Source organism: Astyanax mexicanus, chromosome 25 (assembly GCF_023375975.1).
Source record: "Astyanax mexicanus isolate ESR-SI-001 chromosome 25, AstMex3_surface, whole genome shotgun sequence".
Classification (NCBI taxonomy): Eukaryota; Metazoa; Chordata; class Actinopteri; order Characiformes; family Acestrorhamphidae; genus Astyanax; species Astyanax mexicanus.
The window spans coordinates 18,543,996-18,568,104 of NC_064432.1; the positions used below are offsets into that span (position 1 = coordinate 18,543,996).

At 35.6% G+C, this 24,109-nt stretch overlaps 2 protein-coding genes and 1 long non-coding RNA gene across 5 annotated transcripts in view; 2 read left to right on the forward strand and 1 right to left on the reverse strand.

Annotated features, from left to right (window-relative positions):
• The window catches only part of pld5 (phospholipase D family, member 5), a 72,477-nt gene extending 68,189 nt beyond the window's left edge, over positions 1-4,288 (forward strand). For all 3 annotated transcript variants that reach the window (XM_049472610.1, XM_022681932.2, XM_007230167.4), the window contains one exon: positions 376-4,288. In XM_049472610.1, the coding sequence (XP_049328567.1) occupies positions 376-638 (263 nt within the window). In that variant the 3' untranslated portion in view covers positions 639-4,288. The remainder of the gene's footprint in view (positions 1-375) is intronic.
• A 1,424-nt stretch (positions 4,289-5,712) lies between these two features.
• On the forward strand, positions 5,713-21,566 carry LOC111195230 (uncharacterized). The gene is made up of 5 exons (XR_002651546.2): positions 5,713-5,843; positions 9,241-9,326; positions 17,502-17,613; positions 19,720-20,055; positions 21,447-21,566. It is a non-coding gene; the product is annotated as an uncharacterized LOC111195230 (long non-coding RNA).
• LOC103031091 (mitogen-activated protein kinase kinase kinase 11) overlaps positions 15,303-24,109 on the reverse strand; it is a 48,227-nt gene continuing 39,420 nt past the window's right edge. Inside the window, exons 8-10 of the mRNA XM_049472609.1 lie at positions 23,902-24,008; positions 21,399-21,968; positions 15,303-20,678 (exon numbers count right to left, since the gene is read on the reverse strand). Of these exons, the coding sequence (XP_049328566.1) occupies positions 20,077-20,678; positions 21,399-21,968; positions 23,902-24,008 (1,279 nt within the window). The 3' untranslated portion in view covers positions 15,303-20,076. The remainder of the gene's footprint in view (positions 20,679-21,398; positions 21,969-23,901; positions 24,009-24,109) is intronic.

The following is a 24,109-nucleotide window of genomic DNA, read 5'->3' on the forward strand; positions in this document are numbered from 1 at the left end:
AATATATTTCATGTCATCTTAAAATCCAAATTACTTTCTGCTTATGTGCTAAAAGTCACTATGCTAATTGATCTTGAAGTGTCACCTTAAGAGACAACTTGGAAAACTCCACACCTGTTATCTTGTGAGTGAGGCTAAACACTACACGCCAGAATGCTCCTGGTAAGGCAAAATGAATTATCAGCGATAAAGAGAGGCCTGATAGTGGCTTCCAGATAGATGGGACATTCAGGTTTTAAAATTGAAGTGGAAATGTAACATTTCTTGATCCATCATGCTACATGTATACCGGAAATATTTAGTTTAGTTTAAATCTAGCATAAGTATAAGGTAGGTAATCTTGTTATTATTTTGTTTGTTTTTTTCTCTCTACAGGAAACTTTGACTGGGTGGCGAATGAATTCTTGGTCAATGCTGGAACTGGACTGGTCATCAGTAAAGCAAAGGATGAGCGGAGCTTCAGTTTAGGGGAACAGTTGAAGGGAGTCTTCGAACGAGACTGGCAGTCCACACACAGTAAAACTCTTCAACCCAGCAAAATCCCCACCTGCAGCACAAACACAGTCTTCCCCAGCCCGCTGTTAAAAAGCCAGAAAAGCCAGACTGAGAATGAAAACGGCCCAAACGCCTCACTGTGAGAGCTTCTATAGCAGAACTGTGACCATTGGGTCAAAATAGGCTTATTTCTCACATACTGCACCATTCATTTTACACCAATGACTGCATTTTTCTAATTGCAGATTTCTGATTTGTCCAGAGAATGTTGATATCAGATTGTTTTTTTGTTTTTGTTTTTTCAATAATTTTTATATTTTACAAAATGTGGTCTCCAAATTCAATAAGGGTGCTGTGAAAAATAGTTTTTACATCTCTTCCTAGTGTTTACATTTTTGGATATTTATCACATTTTAATGCCTACAATTCATTCATTCAGCCGATTTTAACAAAATACAACACAAGTAAACACACATGGCAGGAATGATAAGTGTTTTTTTTTCATTTATTGAAGATACATTGATTATTAAATTAACAATTAACTAATAAATAAATTGTCCATTGTGTGTTTACTTGTGTTCTTGTGTGGGCATCACTTAAAATGAATGCATGCAGCTACTTTAATTGGCACCCACTGCTGACACAGATGAGCAGAAACGTATTGCCAATAGAGTAGGACACCCTGGAGATAAATATAAACTTAAACATGAACATATAATTGGGCCAAAGGGATTAATAACACAGTGGAACTGTGTTCTCTTGAATGATTAAGATCCATCCAATATTTTTTGAGATGGGTTAAGGTATTTAGATGATGCGTGCTGATTTTTCAACATCCTGACCTCACTTATGGTCTTGCCATGGGTGAGTGCAATCAATTCCTCACAGCAATTCTCCAAAATTTAGAACAAAAAGTGTGCTCTTGGCAGTAAAATTAATCTAAAAAAAAAAAAAAAACAGGAGAATCTATTTTTAATACCTTTTATTTAAAAAATAAGAATCTTGTGTTCCAATACTATTGTCCATAAAATGTAGTTGAATGGGGGGAAACATTTAAATGTGACAAATATGCAAAAATAGTGGAAATATTTTTTTAAGGTCTTATTAGACAACATTGTCACTAATCTAGTAAGACATCACCAAACTAATTTATTAGTTTATTAGCTTATTTATTTATTCCATCTCTAAATGCACCTATTAAGCTAAACGTTTGTACATGCTTCTAGCCATAACCAGAAAAAAAGCACCTCTTTTATAGCTGAATGATGAAAATGACTACATATATAAATATTTATATATATAAAACTGTATTGTTATGGTCATTGTATAACCAAATGTATTGGGCATGAAATACTTTTTTATTATTACAGGAAAAATGCATTCATTCAGCTTTGTAAATTATGATCTTGCACATTTTTTATTTACTGGTATCTTTCCTTCATTCTTTATTTATTCTAAGGTTATTGTCCTAATTTGAATACTGTCTACTGAGTCTACTGAGGTACAGAGCCATTCCCTTTGCAAGACTGTGGCTGTTTTTATACTGCACATCATGAATATGTTTCTATACTTCAGTACTGTACTGCACATCATTCATATTATGTGTTTTATACCAAACTTGGGTTTGTTACGTAAAGGGGCTTTTGGGAAGAAGCTTCACGCTGTTAGAATGTAGCACTAAGCAACTTTACTTTCCACACAGATTTAGGGCAAATTCCAAATCATAGATATGTTTATTCCACATTTTTGTGTATACTCATCATCAAAAAAATAGTAGCCCCTACAAGGAATCAACTGACAGAAATAAAACATGGTGGGTAGTTCTGCCAGACTGTCACATACTGCTGCTGTCTCAAGAACTTGTTGTGAAGACACAGATATCTTCAAATGTGTAGGATGCTATATGATGCACTATCAACACTTCACCACTACTAAAACATATGTAGAAACTGCATAAATATTCAATCTGCATGGGGTGGATTATCACAGGACATAGCAACATTTACAACTCCACTGAATTACACATGCTATACACACTACCTATTTATGAGAAGCTCAATAAATGTGATGATTATTCATTGTTCCTGGTAACATTTATCTTTATTCCAAATAGAATTGCAATCCAACATTTCCTTCTGGAACTATTTTTGCGACTATTTCTTTGATGATGAGTGTATGTATTTATTTTATACCAAACTTTATTTAATAAAAGCTTAAAAAAATTAAATCATGCCACGTTTTAGAGAAAAATCCAAGATCTTGCATTCTTGATTGCACTGAAACACGGTTCTCTTTCTTTCATTTTATGCCGATGTTTCTCTTGAACGATGTCTTTTTCATTGCCCAGCATGTAGCTAATTTACATTTATGTTGTGAACAGAGATATAGAGCTATATTTTTCTATTGAACTGTTTTTTTTTTCACCAGAGAAATGCTTCTTATGTGGCCACTTTGTTGGCAATTGTGTGTATTTTGTGTAAACTATAATTTATTCTTTTTTGCCAAAGAAATTTTCTATTTTTATATTACATGTTTTTTGTTTATGAGTGATTGAAAAAGGAGTGTATCGCATGTTCCAAAGCTGGCAAGCATTGTTATTCCTAAGCTAAATTCTGCATAGAAAGACAAAACTTCTGCTTTGGTTCAGTTTCTCAGAACATTTTAAAGGTTTTAGCTCACTGTCAACATCTGATGATCTTTCTGCTACAATGATTTGGAAAGTTTCCCCTTAAATAATTACTTACGTGGGTAATCTGGGACTAGATTAACAAAAGTGCCATAAAAAATGTATTCTTATGAGATGAGTTATTTTAACCTAAATTCCTGCTTAAGATTAATTGATATTCTTCAGTAACCTTCTTAAGAAAATTCTCATTGTTAGTATTCTTGGAGCATTAAATGAGCAAGAACTTAAAAAGACCCTGCTTCCAGATACCATCTTATAAATTGTCCTAAAGGAAGAGTAAAAAAATTGAGTGGAGGTGATTAGTAGTATAGTATAGTATAATTGTGTATGTGCCATGCACTAGAAAACGCCAATAGACTGTAGGATCTCAGCATTTTAAAATGATCAGTTACATTTTATATTACTTGAATGAATGTCTAATTTCTCAAGATTTATAATGAAGATTGTTCTTAAAGTTCATTAGTTAAAGATTGGCTTCCCAGTATCACAATTGTATTGTATTGTTTCCTGTTATTATTTCCCTCACCTTCTCTAGTACATGTATCACTGTTTCTTATTTAGGATTTGCTCAGTTTGCATTTGCAGTGAGGGCAATGAGATCCATCGTTAAAAGAGCTGAGCTGTAAACAGTACAGCAGTTTATGAATCTGACGTAAATTTTATTCAAGAATACATTTAAGAAATTGCTTACAAATATATTCAAGAATGAGGTTCATGTGTTTATCTTAAGATTTATTTTTTTATTTTTATTGGAAAGCTTTTGTAAATCCTGTCCCAGTTTTTCCAATCAGATCAGAAATTCCAGCTACAGTGCTACATATTGTAGACCTGGGCTTACTTTAAAGCAACAGAAAGCATTTTGCTTAATTTGGGTACATTTTTGGTATAAAATTTTTAAGAGCTTGTTCAGCTGCTTTTAACAGTCAGGAGGAAAAAAAAATAAAAGTAACATTTCGTTACTGTCAGACAAAACCCTCATCATTAAAACTTCACTTTACAGGAGAAAGTAAAAACTTCTTAACTTGGAAGTTGTTCAGTGTAAGAAGATTTTTCAAGTAATTATGGGGCAATTATAGTAATCCATTTATCATGAAATTCTGACCTAAGATAAAAAAAAACAACCAGGTATTCTCTAAATTAACATTTGTCAAAAAAGAAAAAAAAATCACAAAAATGAAGATACAAGTTTTGTTTGTGTGTGAGCGTGTGACAGCAACAATGAAGATGAGAAAAGGCTGGATTAAATTGGAAGGTTTTGCACAGACAAATCTATATGGTTTTATTCCACATTACTGCTTCCTTTAATCTTAAACCACTGAACTGAAAACAATAATAATTTACACTGCTGCATTATTTTCTTTATTACCAGCCTTGTCTTATTCAACATACAAAATATCTTCATGTTGTACCTAAAATATCTAATAATGCCTTTACAAAAAGAATGTTGATGTGGAGCTGTTCTGTGGTCCCATCCTGATTTAATGACAAAAATTATGATATTTTTGCATGAGAGCTTCTTGCATGATCTGCCTTCTTATACTGTATCACTTTTGCACAAAACTTCTCTAAAGGAAATCCAGGGCTGCCTACCTTCTCAACCCACTGAATTAGCACACACAGGTTATCAGTTTATCACCTAAAATTTAAAACTTTCTTGAAGAAAAAAAACTTTATAAATGGAAGAAGATGGCAGCCCTGTGTGTCTTTGGTAATGAACTGCATTTTTTATTCCTAATAAAGAGAATCCTTACTCTGATTAAAACGAAAACCGTTGTGTGTAATGTTTCTCTGCATTTAGTCTGACATATATAAATATTTCTTGTCAAATCCTGAAATGACAGATTGTGAGTGTTTTTTTAATCAGAACCTGACCTATATTCTGCATTGAACATATTTGTTAAAATCAAGCTGACCAATCAGAGCTCTGTTTTCATGGAAAAGGAAAGAGTGGATATTTATAAGAACCATTGAGTGTGTAGTCTTATATACAAATCACAGAAGGTAAATTCTTCTTTCGAAGATGTACCCCGTATACATGTCTCTCTATAAAGTTCTTATTTTTCTGCTTTTTAAATGTCAGTACCCTCAGGAATTCTACCATTGAAGTGTGGAGCCACTTTGAGCTGGTTATAGAAAATATAGAACATTTTAAGCATTAAATACTGCTTAATGTGCACTTTAGTATAGTTTTTTTTTCCGGTAGCATTAAGGTATCAATGCACAAAAATACACACTTAATATTTTTTTTTATATTTTATGAAAAAATAACATCTAGTGCCTTTATGTTGTATTTAAATATAGCTTATTAATTTATTTAAAACAGTGCATATTTGTTATTTCACTTCTGATTGGCTCACACAGACTTAAATCTACTTAGGATGGCAGAAGTCATATGAAAAAAAACACTAAGAAGCTCGAACTAATGCCTTTATGTTGTTTTTAAATTTATTTATTAATAATTTATTTTACATTTATAAGTGGAAAACTGCGTATTTGTTATTTCGTTTCTGATTGGCTCACAAGCCTCGAGACGCGTGCAGTGAGTGGTGACGTGTCTGCGGCGTTTTTCAAACTCGTAGAGACGGTTGGTGGCTGGTAGACCAAACAAAGCTAGGAGATATCCAGCTAAAACTGCGGTAAAGCAGCGGCGAAGTCAGAAAAAGTAAGTAAAAGTGCTGTAAAACTCTACAAAACACTGTAATGAGTTGAATTGAAGATTTTTCGCCGTCTAAACCTCGTGAAAACGCGTTGTGAAGTTCCCGCATCGGTAAGAAACAAGCTAAACTAGCGAAATGCTAAGCGTTCAAATCCGTTTTTAGCGGTCTAAATGCGTGTATCTTGGGTAAATATGAAATATATAATCTGTTAGAAGAGTGGATAAATATGTTATTGGTGAGTTATGTTTATGTTAATGTCGTATTTTGAGAGTTTTGTAGAAATTATATATATTTGTCGTGAAAATGTACCGCAGTGACGCAGACGCGCGTCTAAACCGGGTATTACTCATTAATCCCTTTAGACCAGGGGTGTCCATTTTTTTTGTTGTTGGGGGCCAGAAGGAAAAATATATTTGAAGTCACGTAATAAAGGCATTAATGTATGGAAGCCCATTCCCGCCACCTAAAAAATAAAAATACTCCAGCAATTTTTTTTTATTATTATTAAGTAAATTGCTATCTCAATATTTTGAGATACTAAGTCAATATTTTGAGATACTATCTCAATATTTTGAGATACTAAGTCAATATTTTGAGATACTAAGTCAATATTTTGAGATACTAAGTCAATATTTTGAGATACTAAGTCAATATTTTGAGATACCTTAAATGCTGGCTGAATATACATGCGGCCACCTGTAGATAATGACCTGGGAATTAGGCCAAAAGTGAGAGCAATAACGTTTTAATTCATATTTAATTTTATTTACATTATATTTCACTCAGAGTTAAACTCTGTCCCTCGCATTGTGTTCTCCCCTTTATTCAGAGCGTTTTCACAGCACTTTGCTTACGTGCTGTTTTTTACTGTTAAAATGCGACATCTACAGGCGGCCGCATGAATGTTCAGCCAGCATTTAAGGTGGAACGGAAATCTGAATAAGACACTGGCGAATAAGAAGCTAACTTCAGCCTCGTCCAAGATCCGGAGGCTTATTTTGATATTGTGTGATTCCTCTAAAAGTTCCAATATTTCATGATTTGTGAATCCACGTCTGAAGTAGTCCTCAATGATGGTATCCATTTTGCATCTTTGTCTCACCTGCTTCTGTCTCTGTACAGCCTACTAGTATCTCAAAATATTGAGATAGTATCTCAAAATATTGACTTAGTATCTCAAAATATTGAGATAGTATCTCAAAATATTGACTTAGTATCTCAAAATATTGACTTAGTATCTCAAAATATTGACTTAGTATCTCAAAATATTGACTTAGTATCTCAAAATATTGAGATAGTATCTCAAAATATTGAGATAGTATCTCAAAATATTGACTTAGTATCTCAAAATATTGACTTAGTATCTCAAAATATTGACTTAGTATCTCAAAATATTGAGATAGTATCTCAAAATATTGACTTAGTATCTCAAAATATTGACTTAGTATCTCAAAATATTGAGATAGCAGTTTACTTAATAATAATAAAAAAACATTTTGCTGGATTATTTATTTTTTTTAGGTGGCGGGAATGGGCTTCCATATTAATGAAATATACCACTTTAAATAATACATTTTCCTGATTACTTTCATTTACACACCATTTTACTTGACTTACTATCTTTATCTTTGACAGTGTTGTGTAAACTAAGATTTGTCAAATTGATGTTTAATTTCATGGTGTCTCTTAATATTAAACTCCTTAATTATGGCAACTTTTAAACTTATTGGCCCGTTTTTCTGCGCTAGAAATGCGCGCACTCTCCGCTTTTAGACTCTTTGGCCCGTTTCTGACACCTAGGGTTCAAACTTTAAATCTCACATTATAAAAACCTGCTTAACAGCGGGCCAACTTTCATTCTATTTCTAAAATACCTCGCTGGCCGCTCCAAAAAAAGGAAACGGCCGCAGTTTGGACACCCCTGCTTTAGACCCTGTGTCCATTTCAATTGACGCAATTAATTTTCTTCTTTTTGTGTTTTCCTGTAACGTTATTTAACGCAAATTCTGTTATCCATCAGAATATATATATTTAGCAATGAGAAATGAGAACAGTGTACAGCAGTACAATGATGTGACAATTAGACGATATTCAGAAATGTTGGCACTAATCCAGAAGGACAATACCTGTACAGCGATCTGTAGAACAGTGTAACATTTTGGAAATGTTTGAAGTCCTATAAAATAAGCTAATTAAATGGTTAAGAAATGATACCACTGAAGTATTGTATACTTTTAATGTTATACATATGTATCAATTGATTTTTGCTCTAGCATTTGGAGTAATAGGGAGTCCAAAATTAGGACATTTGATAACCATTTATTTATAAGACTCCAGACATTTCAAAACTTTTTCACTGTTCTACTGATAGTACATGCAGTTGTGTTTCTGGTGTATATTTGTTGATTATGCCCCAGTTAGTTCTGACCCTGCAATGTGATTGGCTGAGAGGCGTTCTATGGGTGCCATTATCAGCCTGTAATGCACTGTAAGTGAAGCTCTCCATGTATTACTCTGCCATATACAGGAAACCTAGCAACAATGCAGCGCTTTGAAACCAAACAGAGCAGCAAGGGAACTATTTTTTTAGTTTGTGGAGTGTTTGTAACCAAACAGATCATATTTTCTCATTATCTTTAACTCTCTTTAACTTGTGTATTATTGCTTAATTAGACTTGGTTTAATGATGTTTTTTTCCTATAAAACACGTTTCTCTTCTATTTTTAGTCTGCATAAGAAGCGTGAGCCGTTGTGCATGTGGGTACTGTAAAACAGTTTAAACGAGCATTTAAGTTTTTGTGGAGTCGTGACCAAGCGTTTTCTACAAGCAGACAGTGTGACAGGCAAATGGAAGTCGGTGTAAGAAGATTGTGGAGCATTTCTATTAGTCCATTCATCATGAAATTCTAACATAAGAAAAAGTACAACCAGATACACTATTTTTACATTCACAAGTCCGGATATAAAATCCGGATATATGTGTGTGTTTGTAAGAGAGAGAGATAAAATGATAAACTCACCGTTAAAGTTGGTTTTTGTAAACACATCTATATAGAGTTATGTTCCACATTTCCTTTAATCTTAAACCACTAAAAACATTAATAATGTACACTGCAGCCTTTTGTAAACACATCTATATAGAGTTATGTTCCACATTTCCTTTAATCTTAAACCACTAAAAACATTAATAATGTACACTGCAGTCTTATTTCAAATACAAAATAACTTTATGTTGTTCGTAGAATATCTAATAATGCATTATATCTAATAACTCTTTACAAAGAGTTGATGTGGAGCTGTTATGTGGTTTAACTGAAGTTCTGATATTCAGTAAAATGGGTTAAGTAAATATGATAAAGCAAGTTATTCATTTAACTAAAGTTCTGTTTCTTTGTACTGTAGGTCTGTTTTCTGTGTGATGGGGAAAGATTGAACTTTGAACTTTGTGTACCTGTGGATTACGAGCCAAGCCCAGACGATTGAACCAGGTAAATATCTGTGTGCATTTTTTTTCTTTAGTGCACAACACAAAGGTTGGGTGCAACCAAATTTTTGGCCACATCACATTTAACATTGCAGTAATACAGGTTCATATTTTTACGCTGTCCGTATGGGCAGTATTGATTTGTAAATGATTAACTTAACATTTTGGTCAACATAACATATATTTTTTATTTGAAGCACAGCTCTACACGAATGGTAACTTACTAAAAAGGTTTGGTTCTTAATGTGCGTCATGAGCTGAAATGTGAATCTTACAAGCCTAGGCCAATTTATTTTAGTTTTATGTAGATTTATTTATCTAAATAAATCAATTATAGAAGACTGGCACACATGCCTGGGGTTATTTCAGATGGTCATTGGCTACTCAAATTGATCTTAAAGATTATTTACTCTCCAAGTTTTTTTTTTTTATTTATTAATAGCTGGAATATGTTGCTCTGTCATAAAATATACCAGCCCTGATTAAATGCTTAAAAATAAAATTAGATTGTTAATATTGACTGTGACCTTGTAAAGGGTTTTTATCATGTTATAAAGGATTCTCCGAGACCTAGTTCATGTAGTGTGCTGAACAGGTATTTCCAGTTGACTTTATTAAAGGCTTTCTCTGCAACTAGTGTAACTACTGCAGTTTCTGACTGCAAGTAGTGTATTAGGTTCAGCAGTCTCTACATGTGGGTTGGTGAGTGTCTTCCTTTGGTTATGGTGCCTTCATCAAAGGACATCTGTGCTTTTAGGCCAGTGGTTGACAGGAATTAGCAAGGGCACTTTGACCAGTATGCAGCTTTGTGCCATTTTACTATGCTGTGACACATTCCTCCTGTAACCATCATCAAAAGTTGCTGAGACTTGTGCCATGAAATGGAATGGCCCTTACATATTAATGAGCCGGGGGGCCAAGGTCATAGCAGTCCCTCTCAACACGCACATACAGTCCTGTTAGCCAAATCCCATAAAACCCTCCATTTAAAAAAGGAAATGTGGGAGTAATTAGGATGAGGAAATCCTGACACTGCCCAAACTTTCCACTGATAACAGTGTCACAGACACAAGCTTTTTATTCATTACCAAAACAATGATTTAGCATTAAAATATAGCCTAGATGGAAACCAACACGTAGTGGATTTCCTTTCCTCACAGTTTTTTCTTAATTCTTGAAGATTCTATTTAAGTACCAGGATAAAATAATGTCCCATTTGATTCATTTATAACTTTTAGTAATGGGAAATCAGTAATGGTTTTTCTTAAGACTTTAACACTATTTGACTCGATTCTGGAACACAGATTTGTTACAAATGTCTTAACCGCATGTGAATTTTTAAATTTTACTGTCCTGTGCACTAGATAAAAACATTTGAGATTTTTCTTAAACCTTGGGGTGTCTAGTTTAAGATTCTGACATGTGCTAGGATGAAGGAATATCCTGGGGGGATGGTTTAAATCTACTACACCTATTCCAAATCTAATTCTGAAAGAATTGGGCAATTGACAGCTTTTTAATTTAACTACAAACCATTTTTCTATACAAGTCTGTGTGTGTTGCAGTACTCACACTTTCACAGCTTCTATCATTGTTTAGAATGAACTTGAAGTCTTGGAGTTTGGGGATATGTGGGCCACTAATGATAAACTTCTCAGTGAAGCCTTGGCTGATCCTCTTATGGGCTTTAATAAAGTTTGGCTGGTAGCAATCTGTAGAGAAGACAGTGCTGCTTGGGAATCGTATGATCCAAGAGCTGCATGCAGGCCTCACCACGTGTTGGTTGAAGGTTATTCATCATGTGAAGGTGCCCACGTGTGCCATCATGTGTAGGTGACCACCTCATATCTATTCTGAAGAAGTAGTGAAGGATAGAGGCCTTGTCTCTGTAAAAAAACAACCGTCCTTTACTACCTCCTCCAGGATAGTAATGAGGATGTCATCTACCCTAAGGATGCACATTTCATACAAGGTGCAGTGCTTTCTTCCATATAACCTTCAACCAACCTGTGTCAAGATTCATGAAAATCATTAATAGTACCACACTATATTAGGCCTTTGCATTCCTGTATCTCAACAATAAGTTTTGCAGTATATTAATTGAAAATGTACTTGTGATCTAATAAACACTATCTAACTAGTGTTGGTGATAAATAAAATATATAAAACCTATTGTTCTAAAACTCTGAAATCCTTCACCCCAAAATTGTTTACTTGTCTCTGTAGGTCAAGAGCACCTGTCAGAATCTTTAAGTACATTTTAGGTATAACAAAAATATCAGTGCTTTTATCCAGTGCACAGGATTTTGGTATATTAAACAAATATAATGTCTATCTTAATTTTCGGCTTCTTTTTTTTTTTTTTTTGAATATTTTTGTCAGAAATGAGTCACAATGTGTAACAATTCTTGGGTCAAAATTGTGCAGAAAATGTATCTAAATTGTATTTAACTACTCTTGATGTTTAAGGAAATACATTTACATAGATGTACTGCACAACAATGAATATCATTACCCATTATTTCAGGCCTTGTGGCCACACTACAACACAAAAGCATGATGAATCCATGCCATGCTTTACAGTTGGCAAGATGTTTTTTTTCCTTCCTCTGTCACCTTTGCTGTCTGGTCAGTTATTCGTATCTGACTATTCTGCCTTGTCATGCATTATATGGACAATTGAGAGTTCAAAACATTGGGAGGTTGATTGGGAGATAACTGAGGACAGGGGAATGAACTTAGAACATTTTGAGCTTCTGCATGTGGTAAGTCAGTTTTCCCTCTCTGATAAGGGAAGTCAGGAAGGAGAAATGACAGATAAAATGGGAGACATCGTGGTGGTTTTTAAGTATGTAGATTAAGAGGAGGGGCTTCAGGCATGTTCCTCCTCTCAATTTTTTATTGTTCCACAACACCAAAAAAGTATTGCAATTTGGTTGTTTCTCCCAAAATCAAGTGTTAAACAGATTTTATTCTGCTTTTGTTGAAGTAACTGTCTCTTCTGTACAGGAAAGACTTCCTGTTAGATTATAAAATATATTTCTGTAAAGTTTTGATTGCATTCAGTAACAAAAGCATTAGTGAGGCGAATATACTATTCCTAAAGTATCCATCAAAGGTTTTGCCAGGATGTTTTGTGGTGCTACCTGATTTTCAAAAAACATCATTCCAGCAGTGAAGGTCATGAGTTGTAGCAGCATGTTGTGGGTATCTTATACCAGATAACGTTCATTTGTTAACTCATTAAACAGCAGAGCATTTTAAAGGTCATGTTAAAACTTTATTTGGTCTCATTCAATATCTTCCATTTCTTTAATGTTCCACAGGTTAAAACTCTTAAAAAATTACAACAGGCAAAAAAACATCATTTACACATACATAAAACATCTCTCTTACGCACATTTTTAAAACACATAAGTCATAGGATGATTAGGCCCAGCCCAGTATGTCATTTTGCAATCACAAAAAAAATGAAGACAAGAACACAAAGCCCAGTAAAAGAAAAAAAAATCATCAAACATATCCAAGGAATTGCAACACAGAACCTTATGCAGGTGCAACAGGAAAAAAAATACCATAATAAAGCCTAATAGTTTAAAGAATTATCAATCGCCTAATAACCAAAAGCAAAAAGGGTCTCCTGATGAAATAGAGCTGACAGCTGACGTCTTGGTCACAGAGAAAATAAAAAAAAAAGTCCAAGAGTAGCTAGTGGAGGAAAAAAAAAGCTAGCTCTCCAAAAAAGTCTTTAATAAGGTGTCCATACGTGCGTCCGAGAGGGTCATTTGAAGTGTTTTCAGTTTGCACCTTCTGAGTTCACCTTTCTCCATAAGAAATAAACAGGAAAATAAAAAGAAAGAAAGAGAGAAGAGAAAAAAGAAAATATGAGGTTGAAATCAAGGTACATTTACTTATAACGCAACATCTGAGAAGTTGCTCTGTCAATGATGGTGATTACAGATAAAACTCTTTTCAAAGACATACAACAATAGTTTGATTTGTCCCTTTGCAGCACTTTTATACATCACATACTCCAGTGAAGTAGAATAGAAAATATACAAAGCATCCTGATGAGGAATCTGTCTTCAGCCCTTTACAATAGCTTTAATCCAGTGTCTAAAAGGCCTTAATAAATAGATTTTTTTAACAAAACAAAAAAAAGAGAGAGAAAATATGTCACGGGGGACAGTAATAGGATCCTATAGGCAAATCTAAAGCCCAAAAGTGTTACAATTTAAGCCACAGAGGATAGTATTCAGCACCAAAAAGCTGAAGCGTGTAGGTTATTTAACAAGCATATGAGTAACTACAGCTTTAAATGGGAATTCCATTGATTCATTGAACATCAAGTAATTCAAAATGGTCTTGTGTGAAATGCATTTTAAGTTCATCTTATCTGGGTACAGAGCATGAGGCCCCTTCCACACACATCTAGACATTAAGTAAAACAAAAAGTAAAACAAAACCACTTGCAGGAGCACATTGGAGGGAAAATACCACAAATGAAAACATCAATCTGGACATAAATCTAAATATATAATAATTTTGATCTGAATAACTGGACCACACATTAGATGCTAGTCCTGTTCAAGAAAATCTTACCAAGCCAGAATTATTCACAAACATGCTCAGGAGAACTAAATCTCACCAAACTATTTTGGACATTATAAAAATCCATCAAAATTCCCATTCAAAGCACATCTTAAAGAAATTGAACACTAGAGTTTGCCTAACACTGCTTATTCCAAGTGTATATCTCTAAAGATTTAAATTTTATTTTAAAATTTAAATTAACAGCAGATATTTTTTTTCTTACACAAGGAAAATGGCCTCTTACATGACTTTAAAAAACACATTAAGACCAAGAATGTCTTTCTTTGGCGCACAGAAAATGACCAGTGTCTTCTGATTGTTGCTAAGCTGTTCTAGGCTAACAACTGGAACTAGCATGGTTTTGCCAAGTAACTAAATTGTTTGCACCACATGCTGCAGAAAGATCAAAGAAACAACAGAAAAACAGCAGAGCACAGTGACCCTAAATGGTGGTTTATCTGATTGTTGAGATAAAGGGTGATTGAGTTACTAGCAGGTGGGCTTATCATCTTAACCTTTACCAAAGCCCCCCACATTCAGTTTATTTAAATTTATAAGGATTATTACTGAATAAGACCAGTAGACTGAATGGGAGTTGTTGGATTGTGTATGTAAGTCAGATGTTGGAGCTACAGGTGATGGCTAAACGTTACATTAAGATAACTGTGTACTTGTTTTTTTATTATATATATATATATATATATATATATATATATATATATATATATAAAATAAGTTAGCTAAAGAAATTAAAATGAGTCCCAATTTTATGTCCCAGATTGTTAGCATCTTGTTAGCTTTATCCTGAGTTAGAACTATTAGCAATACAAGTTACAGGTTATGCATTATACAGAATATTTTTGGACAGAAGTGTGTGTATGACTGATTTAATGACTTTAGAAATTCCAACATCTGCATTCTGATTGAATTCTGCATAAGCCGTCTCTGATTAGCTTTGTTTACATCATTTTATTATTTAAATCTGAAAAAAAATACAGGGGTCAAAAGTTATTTCAGTAGCGTATAACCTCTTACTTTTACCTCATTTACCTCGTGCAATGCTAAATTCTAGCTTGCTTGCCCAAGTGGCTACCTTTCACACATTGCAATGTTTGCATTTGTGTTTGTGCTGCTTTTGTTTAAGTATTCACAGATTATAAAATGGCTTCACATTTGTACTCCAGTGCTTTTACATTGATGTTTAGCTTGCTAACTCAATGTTTCTCAGCAACATCACAGCTAAAGTTTTGTGTTAGCTTGTTTCTGTCTTTAGCATCAGGCAGTGATTGGCAGTGACAGAAGAGAGCAGGGTGGCTAATTGACTCACAAAGTTGGAATAATGCTGTTTTTTTTCTGTTAGTGTGTACTAAAATTGTGTGAAAATACTTCAGTTGATTGCAGGCAAAGAAACATGGGGATGTGTTGTTAGCATGTGAAAGTAGCCTGTGGTAAATTAATGGTCTGTGGGGTTGAGGTAAGGTTTGATTTAAGCACAGTGTAAACTGTGATTTCTAAACCACTGGAATCTGTATTCTTGTGTTTTTGTGGAAAATGTGTGTAAACGCAGCTGCAGATTTACTGCTAACAAGCATAATGTTATTAATTAATTAATTGTTAGCAGAGCTACTGTCAAACGTGTACACTGATGATTCTAGCCACAATTATACAGTCTCTAGACAAGGCATTCTTACAAATTGATACTGTCTCTTCTCAAGACAACTTTAAACTCCAAAATACTGTTTTTCGCTGCTCTGTGAAAATGATCGTCAATCTAAACCAAACTACAATTCTCACAGGTATTCATTCTTTCACATCTGTTATAAAGAAGAAAAAAACACGCCACAATAGGGTACAAACACCTGAAGCACATAGTCAACCTACGGGTCATTCTGATAGAGGGAACACTAGCTGTATACCTTAGATTTAGGGGTGTTGGCTGTTTACTTGGTGGGTAAGGGTCATTGTTTAGTTGTACTACTGTATATGAAGCTTTTTAAAGTAGGCTTTTTCTCAAGGGGTAGGTTCTGGCAACTCCAAAATTGTCCTGAGAGATAAGCTTTCCCCTTCTTTGAAAATTGACTAATTCTGCCCTGACATGCATTTATTTGTAGTGAATGTAATGAGGCTGAAAAGCTTTAAATATAACATATAACAAAAAATAACTGTAAAATGTTTCAAGGGCAAACTTTGAGCACAACATGTATTATCGCTTTATAGTGGACAGAAACAAAAAAATAAATTCTTCCTGCTTAGAAGACATCAATTTTTTTGCATAACAGTAATTTCTTAATTCTCAATTACTTTTGATATTTTGACAAAGTTTTGTAAAGTTTACACTATATATGCAATTGACCATGTTTTTTAGACAGGTCCTTTATTTTCAGTCTGGTACCTGCATCATTCTGAATAACTTTCCCTGTGCTCATTTTTGAGCACTCTGAAAAACAGGCATAACAAAGAGGCAAGAAGCCTTGAGCGATGCTTTGATGTTGCTGAGTTTTCTATAGCCTTGGACATAGAAGCTGAAATAACTCTCCTTGTTTAAAAGGGGATTAGCATGGTGGACAGCCTAGGGGACACTTAAGGAGAATAAGGCTGGACTATAATTCAGAAAGTGTCATAATGGAATTTTAATCAATTTAAACGTATTCCAGTTCATAACACATGCTATTATCTTAGTGGGGTGCTTATCTAACTGTAACCTGCTACTGTAGAAGACTAGAGATCACTTGGGAAGGACATCACAGTAAAAGCTTGGGCTCATGCAGGATTAAAAAATAGATACAAGATCTGCAGTACAGTACATGCACATTATCTTTATATAAAAGGGAGGTAGTGGGGACATTGTATTGAAGCAAGCTCCAGTCAGTAGTTTAACAAATATTTAGGTCAACTTCTCTTGTGGCTCAATTTAGGAGAAGGAAGTCTGGCCAATGTGACTTAAGTTATTTTGTTACTTTAACTTTAACTCTGTGTCCTTTCAAATTTTAATCACAATGAAAAACAGCTCATACTCGAGTATGTAAAATAGCCCCACATCAGCGTGCAATCTGTTACTGCTGCATTTTTGTGGTCAAAATAATGTTGTTGCAGTTTCATCATTGAGCTATAAGCAAAATAATATTTAGTCAAATATTGAGTTATGGTAAAGTGCCAAAAGTACCAAATAAGCTCCAAATTTCATCAAAATGTTCTTATTCATTAGTGCTGCATTTATGCTGCATTTATTTGGTTAGTACTGTTAAAATGAGCCCAGATTATTTAAACTGCATATAAATAGTACAGTCAGTTTGCTTAATATATGTTTTCATAATTTGTGTTTTTTTTCTTTTTCTTATAAAGCTGCCATAAAACAAATACCTGCTAAAAATTTACTGTATTCCCACATTTATTTCATTGACACAAACCAGCACAAATGCAGCACTAACATATAACAGGTAAGAATTTTTAAAGAATGATATTAGGACAAAATTCTTCTAATACATGAAAATATCTGTATTCAGTTTCTAATTATACAAGGGGCCAGCTTTACATTGTTTTTCTTTGGGTCACTCACATACTGTCTTCTGTTTCTTTTTCTTTTCAGAGTACAAAACCACTAGCCTCACACAGTGCTTCAGTAACAGCTTCTTCTCCTCCCTGATGTCAAATGCGCAGTGTTTCCAGACTAAGACACAGCACCAAATGTATTATTTATGGTATGATTAGTGCTTAATCTGACTTTTTAAACGTTGAGAGAAATATTGTGTAGTTGGAGATTAGCATAAGTGGGTTTGTCCATTTAAACACACAACTGATAATAATTTTGAAAACTTTCACGATCAATAAGATTTATGTTTGTTAAATTTACATTCATTGAGCTTAAAATTTTAAAAATCTTGCTTATCAAAAACCTGTATATGGGAGAGTGGATAGGTCAAATTTAGCCACTGTAACCTGTAATGGTACTACAGTTAATGAAGCACCCTGGTAAACTTATTTCAGTGTATATTAGGGCTGGGCGATATATCGAGATTTAAAAAATATCTATATATTTTCATATGCGATATAAGACGAGACAATATAGTTTATATCAATATAGACTACGCCGCATTAAAGTGAGCCAGTTCTCCCGCTGTCTCTGCGCAGCTGCACCTAGCCCCGCCTCCCTCCCTCACTAAACACACTACCCCTCCCCCACCGCAGTAGTCAGCAGAGAGAGCAGGTGACAGAAACCTAACGTTACAGCTCATTTCCAGATGGTTTGGATTCAGTGAGTCAGATGAGCAGCAGAATAAGGTATTTTGTAGAGCGGGGGTCAGTAATAGGCGGACCTATTGAGAACTAGTTCACTTCTACAGGGTTTATTTTGAACTTCCATTGACTGAGGTTCTGCAGTGCAGGAAACTCAAAGACCAATCGCCTTCGTTCTAAATAAAGTGTGGCGCGCACAGAGGAGAGATACGAAGCTCATTCAGACACTGCTCTCTATAAAACACACAGTGACGGCAGAACCTGACTTTTCAGCGAAACAGCAGCACGTCTCATGTTCTGAGATCATGGCTCTGATAAACCGCAGCAGCGTGAAGCATCACCACTGAACTAAACACTGATCTTTAGAGCAGACACACCCATTCTAACCTGAACTGACCAACCAGCTCCTTCACATGTGTATGAGAATAGACCTGACACCGTTTCAGCCCAGATTTACAGAAAACTCAAACTGCACTTTTTATTTACTTTTTCTTAAGCACTTTAGATCCTCTTTTTCCAAAAGCACAATGTATTTTTTATATATCCCTTGTTTTTAGGCCACTTTTATTAATGTTTATAATTACTATAATTTGAAATGACTTTCAGTTGTTGAGGCTACTCTAATATACAGGATACAGCACTGAAAATTTGGAACATGTAGCTTTGTCTCAAAAGTATCTTTTTGATATTACCTAATGGGATAAAAAAAATAATCGAGATATATATCGTATATCGCAATTTAGATATAGTTTTTGATCCATATCGCCCAGTCCTAGTGTATATTATGTATGTATGTATGTATAACGATGTAGGTTTTAATATCTAGATTAGAAGTTGGCACAGCGACCCATTGGCATTTTGCATGTTGCAGCAAAGCTCTGTTGTCCTGAGTTGTTCTGTTCTTTGGCATGTGTACAGTTTTGATTTGTTTTCCACTGCAGCATGTACTTAGGAATGCAGAATAGCTTTAGCTTCATTATGTTATGAAAGGCAACACATTGTTTAGATCCAATCAACATTGCATACCTAATCCACGTTTGAACTGGGCTGAAACAAGCTGCTACAGATGGTCCAGCACAAAAGGGGAACCCATTAGCAATTTGCAGACAGACAATTTACTTGATAATAAGCAAAGAAGACCTGATTAAGTTATAGTGGGGACTGTGCATGAATGTGTTTACATGCATTACATAATCCAACTACTTGTCAGTTATTCTATTAATGTTTTTACATGAAATTACATGTAATTAGGTAATGGAAAAACTGGGGAGTGCACATGAGTTTTGCTTTTTATCCAACCAGTAATTTCAGAATAGGATTAATAATTTCCGATACCTGTTACATTTTTACAACCAAAAGATGGCAGCAGAGATAATATACAATACAACCTAAAGCTAGTTTGCAAAATGCCCAAGATCGAGCTTTCTTTCTAACTTTCTTTCACTGTTAGCTGTGTTACCATTTTTGCTCAAACATTTTTTAAGCAACTAGCAGAATTAGCACAAGCTGTGGTAACCTATGAAAAAATGCATATGAAGGCAGTGTATGTTTTCTCTTTCTGGGATTCACAGGAAATAGAGACCTGAAGGGCAATTTTACCAGATTTTACCAAACATTGCAAAGAAAACAATTGGCTTCTGGAATAATCCTTTCTGGTTGCTGAAGTGCATAAAGGTTTGTAAATATTAAGTTTCACTCTGTTTAAGCCAACATTATAAAAGAGCAGACACACACACTGTTTGGGGCACTTTTTTTTTTTTTTTTCTTTCTTTTTTTTTTTAAACTAGGGCGATTGTGCATTTTCCTCCCATTTCTTTCCACAAGGAACACCAAAGAGAACTCCAAAGAGACCTCCAAAGCACCAAATCTCAAGGCCAACTGCAGCTTGGGTGCCCCGAACTAGACAGGTAACAATCCCTCTTTAAAGTTCAGAATCTGTCATCTCTAAGGGGACTGAAGGGACTTAAACCCAGAACTCTCTTAGGGCAAACTTTTTCTTTGGCAATAGCTAGGGGCTTGCTGACCCCTGCCCAGCCCAGGTCAATGAGTGGGGAGTCAGCTGGATTCAGTGGAGCAACCCTGAGAGAGAGGTTAGGACTGCCGTTAGTGGAGCACGGTGCGGAGCGAGACGTAGGGAAAGGTGCAGAAAAAGGGTCAAAGGGGGAGGGAAGGTCAGAATTCACAGAGGGGTCAGCCTTGAGGCTGAAAGGGTCACAGTCAGGTGAGGGAAATGGGTCACAGTTCGTAAAGGGATTGGTGGGTGAGGGCTGGAACCCCTGTCTCGGACTTGTGGGGCTGCTGGAAGTGAGGTTGTTCCGCGAGTTGCTTCTTTCGGTCACACCAGCCGAAATGAAGCTCCAGGGATCGATCCGGGGACGGATGGGGGATGGCCTGGGCCGGGGGATGATGTTGACCTCCAGGCGGCGGGTTTTGGGGCTCCAAAGGCGAGGGTCTGGATACAGAGCGAATGGGGTGGGGGATTTGTCGTCAGCGTCCACCATAGTGTCTTGGCACAAGGGTAGGTCCAACACTGAGAGGATGGACAAAGGAAAACCGTCCATTTTAGAACTTACATCAACAATATTATTATGTTTAAAACACAGCCTTAAAGAAGAAATCCGGTGTGAAATTGACTTGGGAGCATCGAACAGAGGTGGGCAATTTGAAAAAGTTAGTTCTCATTATTATATTTTTACTGCACCCCAAAATGTTTACAATACTAGAAACAGGGGTATAGTGTTGCCCATGCACAGAAATCGCTATTTTTAATAGCTCCACACTTCATTGATAAATTCTGAGGGCCCTGACATTTAAATCGAGACACTGAGAACTTTGAAAGTGCGCATGTGGTTTATTGAAAACTTGTTACACACAGTACCTTCTGGTAGTTCTCCAGGCACCTTAAAACTAATCTTGAAATTAAATCACAATAAGTTCATTTCAGGTGACTTAAAGATAAAGATAAACATTCTGTGCACATTTAAAGTTCTCAGTGCCCTATTTTAAATTCAGGGTCCCTGGAATTCTTCTAAAATGTAGACCTAATTCAAGCTTGTTAATGTTGTACAGATAGCCATTTATTTCCATTGTAAGCATGTAGGGAGCTTTGTTAAAAATCACTTAACTTTTAAAATTCTGAGGATGAACAGAGGTGGGCCATTTGTCACAACTTTGAACTCATTATCATGTTTCATTACACCCAAGAATCTTTCACACCAGGTTTCACCTTTATTTCTTATCTTAGCCATACCTAATTGTGAGGAAAGTCCTTGACTTGATCTTCTCCTCCTTTCTCCAGGTTGACTCACAACTTCGCTTGCCGTCTCTCCGTTAGCCTGAGTGATCCACTCTGCGGAGCTGTGCTGGGGGGTTCTGCGACCTGACCTGTCTCTGGGGTTTGGTGGAGGAGGAGTCAGGGGTAAGGGTTTAGTCTCTGGTGGCTTCAGTTGAGCTTCAAATATCTCTTGAGGCAGAGAGTCTGTACTGAATGTTATAAGATCCTCAACCACAGCTGGGTCTGTGGGTATGTACTCTATAGCCACTGTGGGGAGCTCACGCTCCAGTGCAGGGGATTTAGTCCTGGGGGCAGTTCGTGGAGGGGGAGTTGGTGGGAGCTGGGGCTCTAAATAACGGCCCAGAGCCACAGAGGCCAGCAGCGAGGCACTGCTGAGCAAAGCCTGGTGAGTGCTTTTAACGTGAGCAGGCATGCTGGAGCGGCAGTCCGGGTTTGGGGAACTGCGGTGGGATAAACAGCCCTCCTCACTCCCAGAATCCTCTTCAGGAAGAGCTGTCCAAGAAGGCTCTTTCCCTAAGCTGGAGCCTAAAATAAGTGAGCGAGAGAGCGAGAGTTATTACTTAATCAACTTCTATCATCTTTTTGCCCTGGACATGAACATCGAATTAAGGTAAGTATAATGGGCTGTCTTAAAAATGTCGACTGATTTCCATTGGACAGGACAGTCTCAGAATCTGTGACCAACAGCATTTGGCTAGAATTGTCTGTGCAATCAATACCACCCACAGTGGACAGCACAAGTGGGTGGTAATGCCTTCTATGACGTATATAGTACACGTGATACTGTTGACCAAGGAATGTCCCATCTGGCACCCACTATCAGGCCTGAATCAAACCCTAAATTAAACTTTTCATGAGCACACAATACTATTATCCATATGTGTAAACCTTCACAAATTTACAAAAAAAAAATAGGCTATACTTGTCTGTAAGCAGCCCTGAAAACATGTTGAGTCTCTCAATTGATAAACTTAAGAGATTCAAGTTGCAGTGTATGCAAAATATCCACACATCAACTTTCTAAAATTAAACAAAATTGTTTTTTTTTTTTTTTTTTGCCTTAATCATCTTCTGATGCTGTGCGGCCACCTGCGGTAAAACTGCCTTTACACTTTATTGATCAGATCAGGTGATTCTACCGCTTTTGGATAATGCCCTGTCAAGAGTGTAGCTGAACCTACTGTATTATGCCTAAGTTAAAATAAAATTTGACTTGATTTTAATAGCTTTCCAAGATGGTGGCTTTCTTCACTGAACTAATTTCACAATTCAGGGCTGGTCCCCAATTGGTAAGTGATGATTTTTACAATAATTATTACATGATTTATACATGGTATAGGTTATAAATATTGCATAGTCATTTAGTCTGTTTTCTTAGTCTGCATTTTAGTCAGCAACATCTAAATAAGCTTTAACAAAAAAAAACAATAGGAAAGTGTCTTTGTTCCATGTTTTTTTTTTTGTTTTTTTTGTAACAACAGGCTTTGCAATAATATTAGACTTATTAATTTCTCTTTTAAATGGTGCCCAAGTTGTAAGGAACATGCATTTGTGGGATGAGCAGCAGAGCCTAGTATGTGGGCTGTATCTATGATAATTGCCAATTCTTTTCTACTGACCACTGTAGCAGGGCCCTTGCTCACAGGTGCTGCACCCGGGGGGTACTAGAAGCTAAAAAAAAAAATAAATGTGTCAATAGGAACAGCAAAATAAGCTGTTAGGATATGGCAATTTTTTCTTCACATCCAAATTTTTCTACAGTATTCACATACTGAGCTTTGCTGCTCATCCCATGAATGTTCCTTACAAATATGGCACAATTTAAAAGGGAAATTAACATGATTTATTATGGTATAAGATTTATTGCCAAGAAGCATTGATGCAACAAAGACGTAATCTACCAAACTTAAATTTCTTTACTTTTTGTGCTATGTTTAGCTAAGTCCAAAAAGCTAGCCAGAAATATTTTTAAACCATTGCTCACTTTAAAATAAATGTAATAAGTCATGTTTTTTTTTGTGTTGGTTGGTTATTTAAGTAAGATGTTGACATAAGTATTAAATAGTATGTCCAGTAACTGTGTAAAACCAAATTATACTGAAAGGTTTTATGTTTATAATTTAAACTCCTTTTTCTCCCCAAATGGCCAATAACCCCAGTCCTTGTTCATAAGAACATCCTAATTACTAGCAATGTTCAACTCTGATACATGTTGGGCCCCATATCTGGTTTAAAACCTCTGCACTGCATAATGTCAACTTGTTGTCTATTGTATAGCCTGCATGAGATTTATACTCCTTCGTGTATTACTCTGCAGTCTAAAAACGCAAAAGCAGGAAGGTTTGGGCGGGAACATGCCACGTTTTTTTTTTGTTTTTAATAAGTAATGGGAAATTGCTTCTGCTTGAAGAGAAGGAGGGTCTGTATTCTCAGATACTGTAGTATAATAAGAGCCTACCGTTTTGGCTTGGTTCTGGCGTGGTGGGTCTGTACTCCTCAAAATCATCTTTGAACTCGCCGTTTTCATTGCTGTCCATCTCCAGAAGCCTGGCCCTCATAGACAGACTGAGAAACACACACACTGATATCAGCAATCCCAATACAATACAAAGACCACATAGTTAAAAACAGATTGAAAGACTTCCGTACAGGGTGTGTATATGGGA